Source organism: Pseudopipra pipra, chromosome 4 (assembly GCF_036250125.1).
Source record: "Pseudopipra pipra isolate bDixPip1 chromosome 4, bDixPip1.hap1, whole genome shotgun sequence".
Classification (NCBI taxonomy): domain Eukaryota; kingdom Metazoa; phylum Chordata; class Aves; order Passeriformes; family Pipridae; genus Pseudopipra; species Pseudopipra pipra.
In genome coordinates, this window is record NC_087552.1 from 28,081,424 (window position 1) to 28,099,267 (window position 17,844).

Below are 17,844 nucleotides of genomic sequence, written 5' to 3' on the forward strand. Positions count from 1 at the left end.
CTGTAAACAAAACTCTCATGTAAAATAGCGAACTCCGAGCGTCTTTTGTGTTTTGCTATTCATTTTTGTGGCACCGGAATGTGTTCATTTCACTGAAACCCAGGAGTAGCGATAGTCGTGTTCTTGGAAAAAAAAGGCAATAACTCAGCAACAGAAAAGCCAGGTGTTCTGGTAGGACAGACATTTATGGGTATTTTAATCTCATTTACAGGAAGAGGGGGGACCGGCACCTGTAGCCGAGGGGCGGTGGGTTGGGCCCGGCGGGGCCGCCTCCTCGCCCACCGCGATAACAGCGGCAGCCCGGCAGCCGTGGGCCGCTGCTGCCCGGGACCGCCCCGTCCGGCCCGGCCCGGCCCGGCCCGGCCCGGCCCCTCCGCGGTCGGGGCGGGAAGGAGCAGAGGAAAGGCGCACAAGCCGCCTTGGCCGCTGGGGTAGACGCCCTCCGCTCCGGCTCGCCCACGCCCGGCGAGGAGCGGGCGCCGCCGCCCCGAGGCTGAGCCGCTGCGGAGCGCCCGCGGGCGGCCCGCTCCCGGCCGGAGGAGGAGAAGGAGGAGGTGTAGGACCATGCTGGCGGGGCTGGGGCGGGCGGTGCGGAGCAAGTGGCTGCTCCTGGTGCCGCTGGGCAGGCGAACTGGCCGCTCGGCGCCTCAGGTAAGACGGGGTGCTGGGAGCGGGCGGCGGGCGATGTTCCCCGCGGGACAGCGGCGGGAAGAGGCGGAACTGCCCCTCGTGCCTGCTGGCCCCTCGCCCGCCTTCCCCCCGGGAAGAGGGACAAAACTTGGGGGGAGTGTCAGCCCTGCGGGGCTGGGGCTGGAGAGGCTCCGCCGCGGGGCCGTCCCGCCGCTGCCTCGCTGCCCGGGGCGGCGGTGACTCAGGCGGCGGGAGGAGCCGCAGCGCCGGCCGGGCTGGGGGCCCCTGCCCCGGGCTGGTTGGAGAGCAGTGGGTGACTCACAGGCTGCTGCTGTAAACAGCGGGAAATAAAACGGGAGCGCCAAAAAAAAGTTTTCCTTGCGGACTGTCGTGGTGCTGCCGTGTACGCTGGAGTCCACCTGCCTCTGAGCTTTTCGTGGCTTTAGGAAGTCCCAGAGGTCCAGTGAATAGGAAGCATGAAGGCACAATGACTTTAAAGATCTGTTGGCATTTAGAACGGTGCGGTGTTAATAGTCCTGAACGACTGCCTAGCGGGAGAGGAGGCAGTTTAATCGTTCATTATTGTTTTTACTGATGGAGATGCTAGGAAACATTTCTGTGATGAGACACAACAAAACCCTGTCCCTGTGTCTGCCGCCCACCCATAGCAAGGAAGTGGCCTGGGTGTGGGGTGACATCCACACAAGGAAGCCCAGGGCGCTCTGGGGCGTGTTACTGAGCAGCTTCCACAGCCTGTGTCTCGACACCTGCGGTGGCGGGTGGAGTTGAGGAGTTGCACAAAATGAACTATCTACTTTTTCCTAATATTTTTTTCTCAAACTGTTAAAAACCTCTTGTACTAAATTCCCTTGCACTAATTTGCCTTTCTTCTGTTAATGCGAATAGCCCTTCTTTGCTTTGTTATGCGTGTATATGAGGACATTTAAGAAGGGAATTTAAGATAAATATTGATTTAGCCTCCTTGATCTTCTAAGGTTCTAGCACGGCGTGCTAAAAACATCTTGCAGCTCACAGAGCATTTACACTCTTATTCAGCGCGCACTGACATTACCTATTCAGTTTGTCGCCTCTGACTTCTCCAGGGTACTGCTTTGCAGACAAGCTTCGTGCTTTTCTAAGGCTCTAAAATGAGACTGAAAGCTGATAAAGCTTCAAGAAGAGACACCAAAAATGAGAGGAGGAGGAGGAAAAGCTCTTGCTTTGGCAGTGCTGTCATTATAGGAAAGAGCAGAAAAATGATCGTCTCTGTTACTTCGTGGGATGGAACACGATAGTGATGTGACTTGGGAATTAAATTCTTGCACCAAATAGATGAAGCAGAGAGGTGTTGTAATGCTGAGGAAAAATCTAATTGGGAAAAGTGTTTAATACAAGATTTGGTTTATTTCTTAATAATTTTTTGGAATAAATTAATATACACTTCTTTTTATAGATGCACTTGATAGATCCAGTTTTCCTACACAGTTGCTAGCATGATAGTTAATGAAGCATGTTTACTAATTTCCCCTTTACTCTTTTCAGGCAGTTAAAATATTTGTTCTCGTAAACTTTAAATGAATGACCTGTAGATGTAATTTCAAGCTAGTAAAATTAAAAAAAAAGTGCCAATTGTTATTGCAGTTATTTAGGTCTTTATATTTTGATGTGATGCAGAACATCAGATTGCATACATCTCATCCAGTGATCGTTTCATTTTTTTACACCATTGCTGTTCAGTGTTGCTATCTCTGCTGTTCGCCACTGCTATTTGGTTAAACAAATATTTTGCCTCTAGCTCGGGAAGGAAAGGTTGGAGTGCTTGTGCGGGACTGAGGAAAGCAAGGCTTGGTCACTTGTTGCCTTAGTGTTTGGTGTGGTCTGGAGCCATCATAGGCTGCACTCTTCAGCTTGTTTCATGCTGTATTCCATAATGGGAATCAGTCTGCCTATGTACATTTTGGGGCCTTGAGTGAAGGTTTCCATTTGTAAAGCTGGAGGTGGTACTTCAGTGGCTATGCAAGGTTACAGTACGGGTTCTTCGTGTACTTTGTCATCACATACTTTGAGATACTTAAGTATTGCTGTGTGGATGGGCAGGTGTGTAAGTACATAGGGTATTTGTGTGCTGTGTTTTCGACTAATAAATACAATGCTGTGGTGATAAACAAACCATTACTGCTAATTTGCTGTAATTTTTTTTCTGTAAAAGCAAGGATTGCTGTCCTAAGGAGCTGTATCTTAATTGTTAGTGTCTCAGCTCCACTTTAAAACAAAATCTACAACTCCTCCTATGGCTGTGATTAAATGCTTTGCCTTTGGAGTGATCCTTATACAAATTCTTCTTTATTTTGTAAAATTGAGTTTTCTGTTACATGGATCTTTTTGTATATAAAGTGTTTAGTGCTTAGACAGGCTCTAGTTGCCTGGGATGTCCTGGGCTTGCTGCTTTGAAAAGAGTGTGTTAGAAATCTGGACAGCAAGCTATATGCAAAAGAGAAAAGGTTTAGGCAGTTTTTCAAACTAAGTGAGGCATATTATGCTGTGTTCTTTGGACAGGCATTCTTGCTACACATAGCTTTGTTCCCAAAAGGGTGCAGTTCATTTTGCTGGAGTTGTAGATTTGTAATGCTGCAGTTATTTTGCATGTGATAAAACCTAAAGGTTGCCAGCTCTTTCGCTTCCTCTTCACTTGAACGTTTTAACTCCTTCAGCTCTTACTGAAAGAAATGCCCTGCTTGCACTGCTCTCTGTGAGAAAAATCTCCCCTAGCCATATCACAGTGGAGAATACATGTATTAACACCAAATCAAAGCTTTTAATTGCTGGAATTTTGTTTTAATTCGTAAACCTTCTAAGCCAGGAAACATTCAAGGGACTGGATTTAATTTTTTTTTTTTCAGATGGTTCTAGTTAGTTTTTCTGTAGTGCTGAATCCTGCTGATGTAAAATTGTGTTTCTTTTTATGGCCATTCGTATGTGTGAGATTTTAAGTTTAGTCCATGGTATGGAGATCTCTGCCAGTATGCCCACATCGGTTGGGATGGGTGGCAGCCATGGAAAATGAAGTCTGGGTTATACGGTCTCTCTCAGGTTAAAACTAGGCTTCTTTGCAGTCACATAGCCCTGTGTCTAGCTAAAACTGTTTCTATCCTGTGTGAAGGTGCTGGAGTGGTGACATTTCCTCTGCAAAAGGCAGGGCTTGCTTTGAACAAGTATTAATGATGGAAGTAAAACGGGAAAACTTTGTTTTCAAAATGTAAGTTTCTTTAGCATCATTAATTCAGAATGCGTTCCATTTCTATGTGCAAAGTTCTCTTAAAACTGTGCCTCTAGCATACACTGTTAAGGGGAAAGATTGTGTGTAAGCTGGCAGGATCAAATTGCAGAGGCTTCTGTGAAAAAATTACGGATTTCCCTTCTTCCCCACTTGGGATATCGCATATGCTTGTTGCTGAGGGGAATTTTTTTCCTAGTTGCAAATTGCAGCCAGTAGGAGACTCATTGGGTTTATCTGCAGAAAGCAGAGTAGAGGGGGTTTTATTTTTGGGTGCTTTTTGTCAGCTCCCAGTTTCATTCATATCTATTGAAAATGTTTCTTTTAGTGCTTTCAGCTGATAAGTTTTTGACTACCAGGTTTTTTCCTCAGACTGGCTTGAACTTTTTCCTGTCCTTCCTGTTAGTTTTTATGGTTATTCTTACTCCCAAAGTACCATAATTCTTCCAGCATTATACCTATCCAGTTTGTCCTTCAGTTTTATAGTCTTATACAGAATGATCTAAATGTGTCCTAATAGGCACAGGATGATTAGAAATGTGGTTTTTCATTTAGGTTTTTTATTTTGCCTCTTTGTCTCTTGCACATAGTCTGCTGCCACGATTTCTAAGATTCTCTGTCCAAGGAGCAATCCCAGGATATCCCAGGCAGCTACAGAGAAGCAGATTGTCACTGAGTGTCTTATTCAGCCGAATACTTCACACAAATGTGGTTTAAGTCGCTGCTTTGTATTTTCAACCTACATACGTCCTTTGGAAATTGATATCTAATTGGAGCCAAGAACTGGGCGTTATTTGTGGCCACTGGACGTGTTTTCTCTTGTCTTTCCTTCCTTTTGAAAGTCTTGCACAACAAAAGTTAGCTAGTTGATCCAGGTCTTGTTTTCTAAAAGAAACCTCCTGCTTATGCTGGCATGTGTCAACAAACTGCTGATCTGTTTGTTTGTGGAAGTACTGTTCACTCTTACAAGTACTAATTTATAAATGCTTTAAAAAATATTTAGATCATCTCTGGCTCTGTAGGAAATGTGCCTGTCTCAGCAAGTTCCTTTTTTTGCTTTTGATACTGTGTCTGTGGCAGAATAGCAGGGTGGCATTGGGAATGGTCATTTGCTTTTGTCTCTTTTCCTCTGGCAGCTGGCTACATTTTCACTAATAAATACACTTTTGGAGAGAGATGTGATATAGCACAGAAGTTCATAATTTCTTTGTACTTCTACAGATAATCTCATGTACTGCTTTTCTGTGTCTTCTTTCTCTAGTACAGATGCTGTAGTGTCTTAGTGGGCTGTGAAATACCCTTGTATGTGCATGTACAATTCCCTGCAAAACACTTATTTCCTTAGAGGTTTATGAAATTTCTAATAACCAGCCTCAGTGTTTGAAACTGGCATCAACAGCATGACCTCTCAAAATTGTCAGTGTTGTTTTCCAAGGGGGCAAGTGACAGAAAAGTAGCAAATTGAGATGTGTAGATCAAATCAACTGTCCTTGCATAGCATATTAGGATGCGCTTTGCCTACTCTGTCACCAGATGTGTGTCTTTTGTGGTTGCGTGAATATGGCAATTTCTAAGAAAAGGAAATGAAAACCTGCTCCTGCAGGGCTGGAAAGAGTGTGGTCATACTCTTCAGAATCACAAGCTTAAAGAAGTTGGAGCTTTTGTGTGCTAAGTAGAGGCTGTGTGGTACTGCAGAAAATGCAAAGAAACCCTAAAACCGAAATGCTGGTCTAACGTTACTGTCTATAGCAGAAAATGTATAATGTTTTAACAAACCTCTTGAGGAGCTTTCTCATATGTGATATAGGAGTAACAGACTGTACTTCCCAAAGGGTGGGAAGTACATTACTCCAGGTATATGCAACAGTCTTATAGTAAAGGAAAATAAAAATTTATGTAATTTCCTGTTGGTAACCATAGTGACAGTATTTGGGTTTTTTTAAATTTAGAATGGGAATTTAAATAGTGATACGATGAAGTGATAGCTGTATTGGGTGCTCTGTGGTTGCGAAGCAGATGGCAGAAAACAATATTGTGATTTCATCTGTAGTGGATGCCGTGGTCATTCAAACAGTGCTGTAAGTGTGAGTAATTTTTTCGTTGCTCATGAGATGAAGAACATCTAAGTTTGGCTCTGTTCCTTCTAGCACTCTGAGCAAGGCTTTTGCTCACAGTCTTTATGTACCTGTAAAAAAACCCCGAAACTAAACCTCTAGAGGATGTCTGAGGAAATTGCTTTGCAAGTGTCTTAGATGCTCTGAAGATTTACTACAAATCACTGAAGTGCTGAGTACTTAATGCTGTTGAGAAACCTATAGTATCTTTTAAGAATATGAGTCTCCTCTGTTTTTCTTTTTACATTTTTATGTTTTAAAGCTTATAAGGCAAAAATGTAGACCCTATTTTAGAGTTTAAAATATCATAATTTCTGAAGGGGTGGGAGAGGAGGGGAATGGAAATAGAGATTTGGAGTTTTTTGGTTAGTTGGTTTTTGTTTTTTGTTTTCTTGTGGTGAGGGTTTCACCTTCTGAAGTACTTCTTACACAGTAATGTTTTTGGCATCGGAGAGGAAGCAAACAGTACACCTTTTCTCAACATCTAGTTAAACAGTAAAATACTCATTTCCCACTTCCTCTTGAGGGGAAAGGAGCTGAAGGAAAACGAATAGAATATCTGGGTTTGAGTAAGGCTTGCTTTCTCTAGGGTCATCTTCACCCTGATGACGTACTTACAAAACAGCATCAAAGGTGAATTTCTCATTGGGTTGCTCGTTGGTGGGGCAGTTCCTACATCCATATGAGAAGGCAGTAAGCTCTTCTGAGCCTAGAGGTGTTTCATGGTCACTTCTGTGCCTTTTTATATTAAGATGTTAATTAAACGTCTCTTAAGGGCATGTAGCAGCAGCTCTTGCTGTGGGTTGGTTTTTCATCTCTTTTGCTCTTTTCCAGAAAGATGAAAGGGAGAGACAGGTTCTCTGTGTTGCTGCCTCATCCTCTGTCTTACTGTCAAGATATTGTGTAATAACCTGGTAATTAGGTTTGCATGGGGAATAGGTGGCCTTTCATGAGGACCTTTTGCCACTCTTAAGACTGTTTACTGTGATGTTACTGTATCCCAGGCTAATATGAGGAGCTGACAAAAATTGAACTAAACTGTTTGTTCTGTGGACTTGCATAGGGAGGCCAGGAGGACGACAGTTTTCAGGCCCCTGCAAGTTATTTGTTGTGACTTTTTCCATTCTCAGCTGACACGAGTCCAGGATCACCTTGAAATACCTGCCATCCAATGCAGGTATTCATACATGCTGTCCCAAATACACTTTGTGTTTGCCAGGAAGACTGGTCTTTTAATTCCTGCAGTATGTGAAGAGTGGCTTGGTCTGTAACAGTACTGCCGTACACCCATTTGTGACTGATACAGTGCTTGAGGAATCTGGTGTGATCATGGTGAGGATAGATTGCTTATGGGGACTGCTTGACTCCAAGTCCATGATCCCCAAGTGCTGGGAAAGTGCGGATCTATACTCTGATCCATCACTGGTGAAATGAATCCCTCATATTGGAATGGCTCTGTAGCACAGCAGCTGAAGAAGGGAACAGAAGTTAAAATGAACATTGGTTGGCTGTGTGCCTACTAGGATGGTAGCTTTTGTAGTCCATGAACTAATTCTCCTTTGTTCAAGTGAGGCTGAGGGTAAGCAGGTGGCCCTGTCAGGTGTCAGCAGTTAGTGCATGCATAAACAAATAGCTTTGTGCTTGTGTGAGGACTGGCAAGCACAACTTCCCCCCTTACTGATAAGGGAACATTGAGGAGTCCCTCAAACTGAAATGGAAAAAAGATGTTTACTCTAAAAATGTGAAAATTGTACCTTTAAAAAGTTCCATTTATCATCACAAGCACAGGCAGCACATCTTCAAAAAGACAGAAAAATGGAGTACATCATACGCAGGCAAGATATAATCTACTTTTCTACCTCATAAACAATTTTGAAGCAGTTATTTTCACATTTACTGTCTGGTCATTTTAGATCAAAATTAGTTCAGTCTTCACATTCTAGTCAGATGGAGGGAAATAAATTATCTTCTTTTAAGAAATATTTTGTTTATCTGCAAAGTAAGCGGTGATCTCATCTTCCCAGCATTGTTACCTAAAACTATAGTAAAGGCATCATGAAATTGATTTAGAGATCACAGAAGTATCTTTAAATGTCTGGTATGTTTGCCAGAGTAGTGGAAAAATTACACTGCTTTTCTTCCTGGCATATCGAACTCAATATATCATGAGGGTATGACTTTGGCCGGAGTGCTGTGGTAAGGAGAAGATCACAGAATCACAAAATCAGTGAAGTTGGAAGGGTCATCTGGTCTAACCTCCCCACCCAAGCAAGGTCATCCTAGAGCACATGGCAGAGGATTGCACTCAGATGGTTCTTGAATATCTCCAGTGAGGGAGACTCCACAACCTCTCTGGGCAACCTGTTCCAATCTTCCACTCCAAAATGAGTGTATGATGTAGTCACTGGTTATACTTGAAGAGTTTATGCCATACTGTTCACAGAACAATGTTCCTATGGTTTTGTTTGAGGTTTCTTTTTTCTAGGGCCTGACCTGACCTTCTCTGTACCTTCTCATGCAAACTATTCTTTATTTATATTCTGTACTTGCTTTTTGAACCATCCACTCTCTGTCTGTGACAGCAGATCTGTGAACATTGTGCTATCTGTGGAAGAAAGACTTTTTTTATAAAACACCTTTATGCATTTGTTTGAAATAGAATTATAAAGGTGCCAAGCTCCTTAGATGCAGCAGCACCTATGCTCCTAAGGGCCTCTGTGGCCTCAACTGCTCCTCTTCCAGCCCCTCTAAGCTAGAATCCCTGATATGAGACATAGTCATGACAGGATTCCTGATCCAAGGAGCAAACCTAGCACAAACATGGGTTTGCAGCTCGGACCCCTCTGAAGATTTCACTGACAGGGGTGGAGGGAGGATTTGTGTGGCTGTGGGCTAATCTCCAGGCTGGGCTACGTAGAGGCTGGGAGCTGAAGTGATGATTCATCTGGGAGTGGGGCAGAGATTTTGGCTAGCCTGGGGTATGTGGCAGTACATCTTCCTTTTCTGCAGATACTATCTGTTTCTGCCTTGCCCTAGATAAGGAAATTAGATTAAAGAATTGTTTACAATCAGTAAAATGAAAGTAATTACAAAAATAGAAGCCAAATTGAAGAAATATGTCTAATAAAAGTAATGCTGTGTGAGAAGTCAAAGTTAAGAGTCTTGCTGACCTGAATGCTGCACCCAAGGATGGCAATACTGAATCAGCTGAGTGTTGGAAGACAAGGATCTTGATCAGTGGCTAGGGTAAATACTCAACACTATTAACATAGTTGAAACTTAAAGGCAGTTGCTTTTTGCAACTGTATTCTAAGAGCCATGTACATGGTCTGTACAGCTGATATGTTTTAGGTAGACCAGGTACTTTGAAATAGCAAGGTGGGGAGTTTATCTTAGCTTCTCAGTGGATTGACCCCTCTCTTCTCTATCTCTGCAGCTTTTCAGAATTTTAAAATTCCAGATAAAACTACCAGAAAGTTGTTAACACACCAGTTTCTTAAAAGACAGTGTTAATTTTTAAAGTTTACCCTGAGATCATGACTTCCCAGCTCTGTAAATACTTTTACAGAGCATGAGCAACACTCATGCTAATATTTTTAACTAAAAGCAGGAAGTCTCTTAAATTTGGGGAGGGAGGGAATGGAAACACAGCAAATAGTGATCTTGAGCAATCTCTTTGCTGCCAGAGGCGAGAGGGTGAGTGTATCTCTTCTGCTTTCCCCTGTTTTGACTGCTGGATGACCACAAACTCTGTCGAAACAGGAAAACTGAATCAAGTCATTGAAGGTCTTTTGCGAGGAGGTTTTGTGCTCAGTAACCAAATACAGTATAGGGCTGAATCATGGCATCTGTGTTGGATGGGCCTTTGCTTTTAGTTTGCGCTTCCCTTTTAATCTTATATGCTGCCGGCAATATCCTGGATTCCTACTAGCACCTTCCCAAAGACTGCTTTTAAATGAGTCCTGAACTATTCAGGCATCATGTTACATATGTTTGTGGCACACCTTTTGGCAGTTTGCTTGTTGGTTTGGAAAAGTTTTTCAAAGCCATAATGTGTTTTCTGTAATATCACAAAGCGTAAGCCTTGCTAAAGGTGCCACACAAAGAGGTTGTGAAGGCTTGGAATAGGGAGGTTCCTGGGGGTTTTGCCCTCAGTTGACTTGGGAGATGACCTGCTGCAGGGTAAGTTGAAACTCATTTAAACAAAGAAAGTTCTAATAAAAATTTTGAGACAAGATTCCTTTCAGAGCATATTCCCAAGCACTGGCACCACAGTAGTACCTTTGGCAGTCAGTTCTGCCTGGTACAGTTTCTCACCTAGCTGCAATGGCTTTCAGGCAAAAGCAGTTTTTTGTAAGGCAGGTAACACTATTTTTTTTTGTGGAGCTGGAGCTAGTCCCAATTTAATGTGCAGGGACTGAAATTGCTGTACTGAGTTGTCTACCTTTTTTCCACCCATTTTAATCTGTTGACTGTGAAGGCATTCTTCAGTGTTCTTTATTGTAGTAATTTTAAATAACATTATTTATCTGAAGCCATAGGGTTTGATATGCTATAGGATATGAAACTAAATTCATATTTACATCTGTGTGCTTTAATCAGAAGCCAAACACTCAGTGTTTGTAGCTTTTCTGGTATAATAAAACCAGGCATACGTAAAAGATTGCTGTTTGAAGATTGACATTTCAGACTTGGTCTTGCAGTGCCCTGTGACTGTAAGCACACTGGAAATATGACTGAGCTGGAGTAATTTAAAGAGGCATAAAATAAGCCAGGCCCTATAACTGAGTTATAGGTGTTAAACTGTGCATGCTCCTTGGAGTACTCACCCCAAGCTGTTCTTCATGGCAGTGGAAGTGTATTTTGCTATAAATCAGACCCTGATACAATTTTAATCTGAGCAAACCATCACAGTGGTGCTGGTCTTCAACATTTCATAATGCAGCACATACTGTAGCTTGTTTTCTTGTGAGTTGTTTACCTTTCCTGCTGCAATGGCCATGTTACTTTTCTCATGAACAAGGATGCAACTGTCTTTGGGGATTCCCCCGAGCCAGCAGATGAAAACTCTTATCTCATTGGTATTCAAATACAAATACGGCTTTGGGTTGTTGGAAAGTAAGATCTTAAACCCATGCATTCTACCACTAACAATTATAGTTTATCTTGTCTCACTTGGTATTAACTATCAGTAGTTAATAGTTTTCTTGCCATATTACAAAAGCTTTTGTGCAAGTTATGAATATTCATAACTAATGAAAGAAGTAACTGCATATGGTAACATAATAAGGTAGATACTATCAAAAGTTATTAAAAGGCTTAAACAAAAATGCTGATGCGGATACGCTGCTAAAAATTTTGAATGTCGTATAACATTTAGAATTCAAACCCCTAGGTACTGCTCTTGGCCTTTGTGGTGCTCCTAATAGTTTCTAGATTTTGGGTGAGTCTCTGTGTGCATAATCCTACGACTTAAGGACTTGAGCTTTAAGAAACTGTACAGCACTTCATGGCAGCACTCAGACCAGCGAGATCTGCTAGAAGCCAGGAGCAATGTGCTGGTTCATAGGTCAGTGCATACTGCTATGGCACAAGCTGATCTTATCTGCAAGCATGCAAGAGAATATTTATGTATTTCTGTGGCACAAATTTGAAGTACTCCATATGCACAAGCAATGCAAAGTTCTGGGAGCGGCCATCATAAAAAATAGTCAGCCAGCGGCTATTCCTAGACCTGGAACATTCTCAGGGGATCCACTTCAGGGGGAGGCTGTAGTTGGAGGAACCTGTTTTTGTTTTGTTCCCTGATTTCATGCTCTCTACATGTCTGCCCTCCCCTGATGAAAGCAGAAAAATCCAGTGTCTCACTTCAGGGAAATTTGTCTGAAGCCCAACAGCACATAGGGAGTGAAATTACAGTATTTATTCCAAGGCAATGGTGAAAGCACAGATTTATGGACTCTTTTGTTTAGTCCAGGCTATCAATATTTAGTGGGCAGTTTGTCTGTGTCTTTACTAGTTTGTTGTAACATGCACTCTGTAGTACTTATAACCCCTCATCAGTGAAGACCATTCAGGGTATCCATTTTTGTTTGAGTTAGTTTGATAGTGTTACTTAATGCCTCTGTTTAAATTTCAGTGGTTTGCATGTAGCTTCAGAGACTGCAGCTGCAGTAGGTAAATATGGCAGACGGTAGGTTTTTAGCTGAACTTCATTCATCTTATTCTGAGAGTAAAAGACAATAAAAATATGGGGAAAACAACCTACAGAGACTAATTGGTCTCTGTATACTCTGGTATAAAGATACATAGATATATAGATATACACTTTTTTGTGTAGCCACAGACAAGTGAGGAAAGAGTTTTTTCAATATGTTTATTAATCCATATCAAATCCTCACTCTCGGAACTGGCACACTGACAAAGCATACTGCAGCAAAATCCTGTGGTGTCAAAGAGATTGTGACTGTATTTTTCCTTTGTACTTTTTCCAGGATAACACATTGCAAAGATTGTTATGATTCTCTGTTACTTACTTGTTGTTAATCAGATATTTTTTAGAATTTTTTAGACTTTTAATAAGCCATCACTGAAAAAATTCAGATACTGTTTTGCACTCCAGGAAAACGCTTCTAATAAGGGCCTTTAGGACTCAATAAGTTACTGCAGCTTCTCCAGACTGTGTTTTTCTCAAGAAGTTTTATAACGTGAGAAAGATTTACAAGAATCCTTTTAACTGTGTGACTGTAGGGAACTCAGCTCAGGTCCCACTGTCTTCCTTACTGACAATAGAGCAACAGTTTGAGAGCCTGGCCGGTCCCATTTTCTCCATTTCTCTGAGAAGGATGGTGAGTTGTATAGTCCTGGGTATCTGCATTTCATATTGCAGATGGTCTTGGATGCAGATTGGGCTCTGTGGGCATGATTATGCTTTTCACTGTGGCTCATTCTGAGTGGGCTGCTACATCCAGAAAAAACTGTCCATATGGAGAGACTAGCTGGGAACCTGGAAGCAGCATATAGCTGCTCAGTGTGATGGTGCACCTGGACCAGAAAACCTGTCTGTATTGTGTGCTGTGCATGTAGTGTGTACCTTCTCACCAGGCTGGGAAGAGACCACTGATGCCAGAGCTTGTTTCAGGCTGTTGCCTCAGGATGCAGCTTTTTGTCCAAATGTCGAATGCACAAGATAACAGAAACAAAAAATAATTTCTTAACCGAAGTAGGTTATAGGGTATAGAAAACTTTTTCCTCTCTGTGTTTCTAGCAGTCAGTGTCCTCTGTGTCCTCTTCAGTCACTTGACAGCAAGCAGTTCTTGAATATTTTGTGTGTGTGTATTTTTTTTTTAAATGTCATTACTTCTCAGAAACATTAGGTACTTATTTTCTAAACAGAATATTATGGTTCTCTGTACTTGTCTTCCATTGAGATTTGAGCCTTTGAGATGTATTTTAATAGAGGGTTTTTTCCAAGCTCTTTCATACTCAAGGGGATAATACATGCTTTTATAAAAACTGAGATTCTTATCCTGTAGACAAGCAATTACAGATGGTCTGAAGTAAATAGCATAAGGATTTGGGGCGTGTACCTGTCTGTGAATTGCTGATGGCTGTGTTTTACTCTCTGGGATTGGACTTCTTAAATATTTTTTTTTAACTTGATCAGCAGTATTGACCTAAGTTAAAGATTGACTTGACTGAATGTGAATGGTGGTGTTTCAGAAGGGAATGGGTTTCAGCACAAATTGATTTTATAGCAAAGGAAGTTTGATTATTGCTTTGTTATTTTTTCAGATATTTTCTGTCAAGGTGTTTTTTGGTCTCACTCAAAAACTAAAAATACTTCCAATTTTAGTATTCAGCCTCTCCTACATAACAGAAGTCAGTGAATCGTACTACCATGGTTTAACACAGAATAGGTTGAGCAGATATTGTTTTGTTAGTAGAATTTACAGTCTCTGCTCGAATTAAGAAAGATGTATCAGTGAAAGTACTACTTCTGCTGATATGAATCTATCAGCTGTAGGAATTCTGCCTTTTCAAGCCTGTAACAAACAGCCCATGTCCCAGATTTGGTAAAAGCCAAGGAACTGGTGTTATCTTAGTTTAACGTTTTTGAAGGAAAAAGAGTCAGTATAATGATTTACCTGTTTTGCATATATGAGATGTTCCTATACTGAGAGGCTTTGTTGATGTAACTATACTATACTTTTTGGGACACTTTGACAAGCAGGAGACATAATATTTATAATCACATTTTAACTTAGAGCAGTTACTAGCTGTTTTCTGTTTGCTTTGAAAGTTCTAAGCTTAAAATAGCATACTGTCATCATGGAATCATAGAATGGTTTGAGTTGGAAAGATAATTTCTTTCCAAACACCCTGCCATGGGCAGAGACACCTTTCACTAGACCAGGTTACTCAAAGCCCCATCCAACCTGGCCTTGAACACTTTCAGGGCATCCACAGCTTCTCTGGGCAAGCTGTTCCAGTGCTTCACCACCCTCACAGTAAAGAATTTCTTCCAAACATCTAATCTCTTTCAGTTTGAAGCCATTCCCCTTTGTCCTGTCACTACAGTTCCTGATGAAGAGTCCCTCTCTGGCTTCCTTGTAGGACCTCTTCAGATGCTGAAAGGTTGCTTTGAGGTCTCCATGCAACTTTCTCTTCTCCAGACTGGACAGCCCCAACTCTCTCAGCCTGCCTTCATAGGGAAGGTGCTCTAGTCCCTGTATGATCTTTGTGGCCTGCTCTGGACCTGCTCCGACAGTTCCATGTCCTTCTTACGCTGGGGGAAGCAGAACTGTATGCCATATTCCCGGTGGGGTCTCTTGAGAGCAGAGTAGACGGGGAGAATCCCCTCCCTAGAACTGGTGGCCACAGTCCTTTTGATACAGCCGAGGATATGGTTGGCATTCTGGGCTGCGAGTGCACACTGCTGGCTTGTGTTGAGTTTTTCATTGATCATCACTCCCAAGTCTTTTTCCACAGGGCTGCTCTCCATCACTTCTCTCTCCAACCTGTAGGTGTATCTGGGATGGCGACAACCCGGGTGTAGGACCTTGGGCTTCATTTTCTTGAACTTCATGAGGTTTGCATCAGTCCCCTTCTCAAGCCTGTCCAAGTCCCTCTGGAAGGCATCCGTTCCCTCCAGTGTGTCGACTGCACCACACAGCTTGGTGTCATCCGTGAACTTCCTGAGAGTGCCCTTGATCCCACCGTCCATGTCACGGACAAAAATGTTGAACAGTATTGGCCCCAGTACCAGTCCCTGAGGGACATCACTCGTCACTGTTCTCCTCCTGGACAATGAGCCGTTGACCACAACTCTTTGCATGCAGCCATCCAGCCAGTTCTTTATCCACTGAGTGGCCCATCCATCAAATCCATGTCTCTCCAATTTAGAGACGAGGGTGTTGTGGAACAGTGTTGCACAACTATAGGTAACCGAGGTAGATGATGTCAGTTGCTTTGCCCCTATCCATCAATGCTGTGGCTTTGCCATAGGAAGACATCAAATTTGTCAGGCATGACTTGCCCTTAGTGAAACCATGTTGGTTGTTACCAATCATCTCTTTGTTTTCCATGTGCCTTAGCATAGTTTTCAGGAGGATGTGCTCCGTGATCTTGCCTGGTACACAGGTGAGATGGACTGGTCTGTGGTTCCCTGGGTCTTCCACTTTCTCCTTTTTAAAAATGGGAGTTATATTTCCCTTTTTTCAGTTGTCGGGAACTTCACCCAAATGCCATGATTTTTCAAATATGATGGATAGTGGCTTAGCAACTTCATCTGCCAGCTCCCTCAGGACCATCAAATGAATTTCATCAGGTCCTGTTGCCTTAAGAGACCGCAGAAAAACAGGACTTTGAGCCAACTTAGTGTATAAGATAAGATAAAGAGGGTAGATCCTTTAATTTCAGGCCTGAGGCCTACAGGAATACACATGATGTGCCTCCTGTGTCTACGGGGTTCCACAATTTAAGGTGTTAACCCATCCAATCTCAGATTTATCCACCCTCACCACCTCCCCCCGGCACGTCCCTCTGGAAATCGAGGCAGGGGGCTCTGGGACCCCGTCTTCCTCAACCTCCTCTTCATCACAGCACATACAATCCTTGGAGCTTCTCCAAAGTTCTGGGCTTGAAGGTCGCTGTGCCTTTGTGGTCTCTTTTTGTCCAGGCCAGGGTGCAGATGTTCTTAAGCAGAATGAAGGGCTACCTCGAGGGAAGTCTAAACAAGCTAATGGAATTTTGAGAGAGTGATATGGGATGGGGTTTGGTATGTGCAGCCGTTAAGCTACTGCTGTTACTTTTACTAGAAAATAACTGGTAAGGGATATAATACTACTACTTCTAAAATCTACAAAAAGCTAAAAATCAAAAAATCCATAGGCATCATCCCATGGACTTGTGCACATTCAAGTTCTTTAGATGATCTTGAACTTGATCCTCTCCTATAGCAGGTAATGGTTCTTCATTCTCCCAGTCCCTGCATCCCTGCATTTGCCTTTCATAACTTGGCCAATATTTTACATATATATATGTTCTATATATACTTATATACTTACACATTTAATTTGGGGTACGGTACTTAAAATACTAAGAAATTGAAAAGAATGTTTGGAGTGATGCTCTAATAAATGTTCTCTCAATATCTAGTTATGTAATTGACAGATTTTGCTATTCATTGATCATTTTCTGTATTGCAGCTGCTGACTTTTTATTAATGGGGAAGAAAAGTTGAGTGGAATTTTTTTTTTTTTTTAAATTAGGCACTTTAGAGCCAGTAGCAATAGCTAAGGTACTCCCATAGTTATATACCTGGTGTCTGTGTAGAGATGTTTCCTGATGATAGCTATATCAATAAGCTCTTTTCTAGTGCTGAGAATGCCTTAGCAGAGCTAATGTGAAAACATATTAAAAATACATAACTCTATCTTTAAGATCTTAATTACAGTGAGGCAAGAGCTGTATCCAGTGTTGAGCCAGCTGGAAACTAATGACATCTCTTTGGTGATGCCGTGAATCAAGGTGAGCAGCTTGCCAAGAGTAACATGTCAAATTTTCTTTTGACACATCAAATTGTCTTTTTCTTTGCTAAAGCAGAGGTTAAGCATTCTGATAGGTATTCGGTGGAAGCCAGAGGTGCTGTCTCTCAAAGAAGCACAATGCTGGCAGCCAATTAATTGGCATATCTTGCCTCTAAGTGAGGCGGTGACTCTCAGTTTCTGTTCAGTGTGGAGCTCTGTGGGAGTCAGGAGCTGGGAGCTGATGACTATCAATGCACTGGGACGCCGGCCCTGTGCCAGCCTGCCAGGACAGTCTTCAGCACTAGCCATAGTGCTGCTTTTTGCACCAGCACCGTGGGATTCTGATGTCTAGTTTGTAGAAAGGACAGAGGCCAAACTGGAAGCTGTTTTTTCTTGCCCACTGCCAAATGCAACATAATCATCTGTTTTGTTGCTACCAATGCCAAAATAAATTGAACTCATGCTTGTAAAATATCTGCAGCGTGATTCCTGTGTTCTTAGTGAAATACAGAAGTGAAACAGCTGATGTAGTAATGAGATCTGCTTGCCATGGATCTGAAGGTATCTTTGGGAGTGCAGTCCTGGCATTACTCTTCTAATGGTGCTGGTGGCAGCTGAAGTGGAGTTACAGAAATAAATGATGCTTAAAATCCCCAGACATTTCTTCTGCTGAAAACAGTCCAACGTACAGTTTTGCTGCAAATTGGAGTTATGAAAGAAAGCTGCTCTGTCCTATCTTTGCATTGGCACATAAAAGTCATAAAAATAAATTGCAATGTTGTTTAGACCCACAGGT

General features: G+C 42.3%; 1 protein-coding gene across 2 annotated transcripts in view; it reads left to right on the forward strand.

The window, feature by feature from the left end:
* The first annotated feature begins 435 nt into the window (after positions 1 to 435).
* MCUB (mitochondrial calcium uniporter dominant negative subunit beta) overlaps positions 436 to 17,844 on the forward strand; it is a 49,024-nt gene continuing 31,615 nt past the window's right edge. For both annotated transcript variants that reach the window (XM_064652089.1, XM_064652090.1), the window contains exon 1: positions 436 to 651. In XM_064652089.1, the coding sequence (XP_064508159.1) occupies positions 565 to 651 (87 nt within the window). In that variant the 5' untranslated portion in view covers positions 436 to 564. The remainder of the gene's footprint in view (positions 652 to 17,844) is intronic.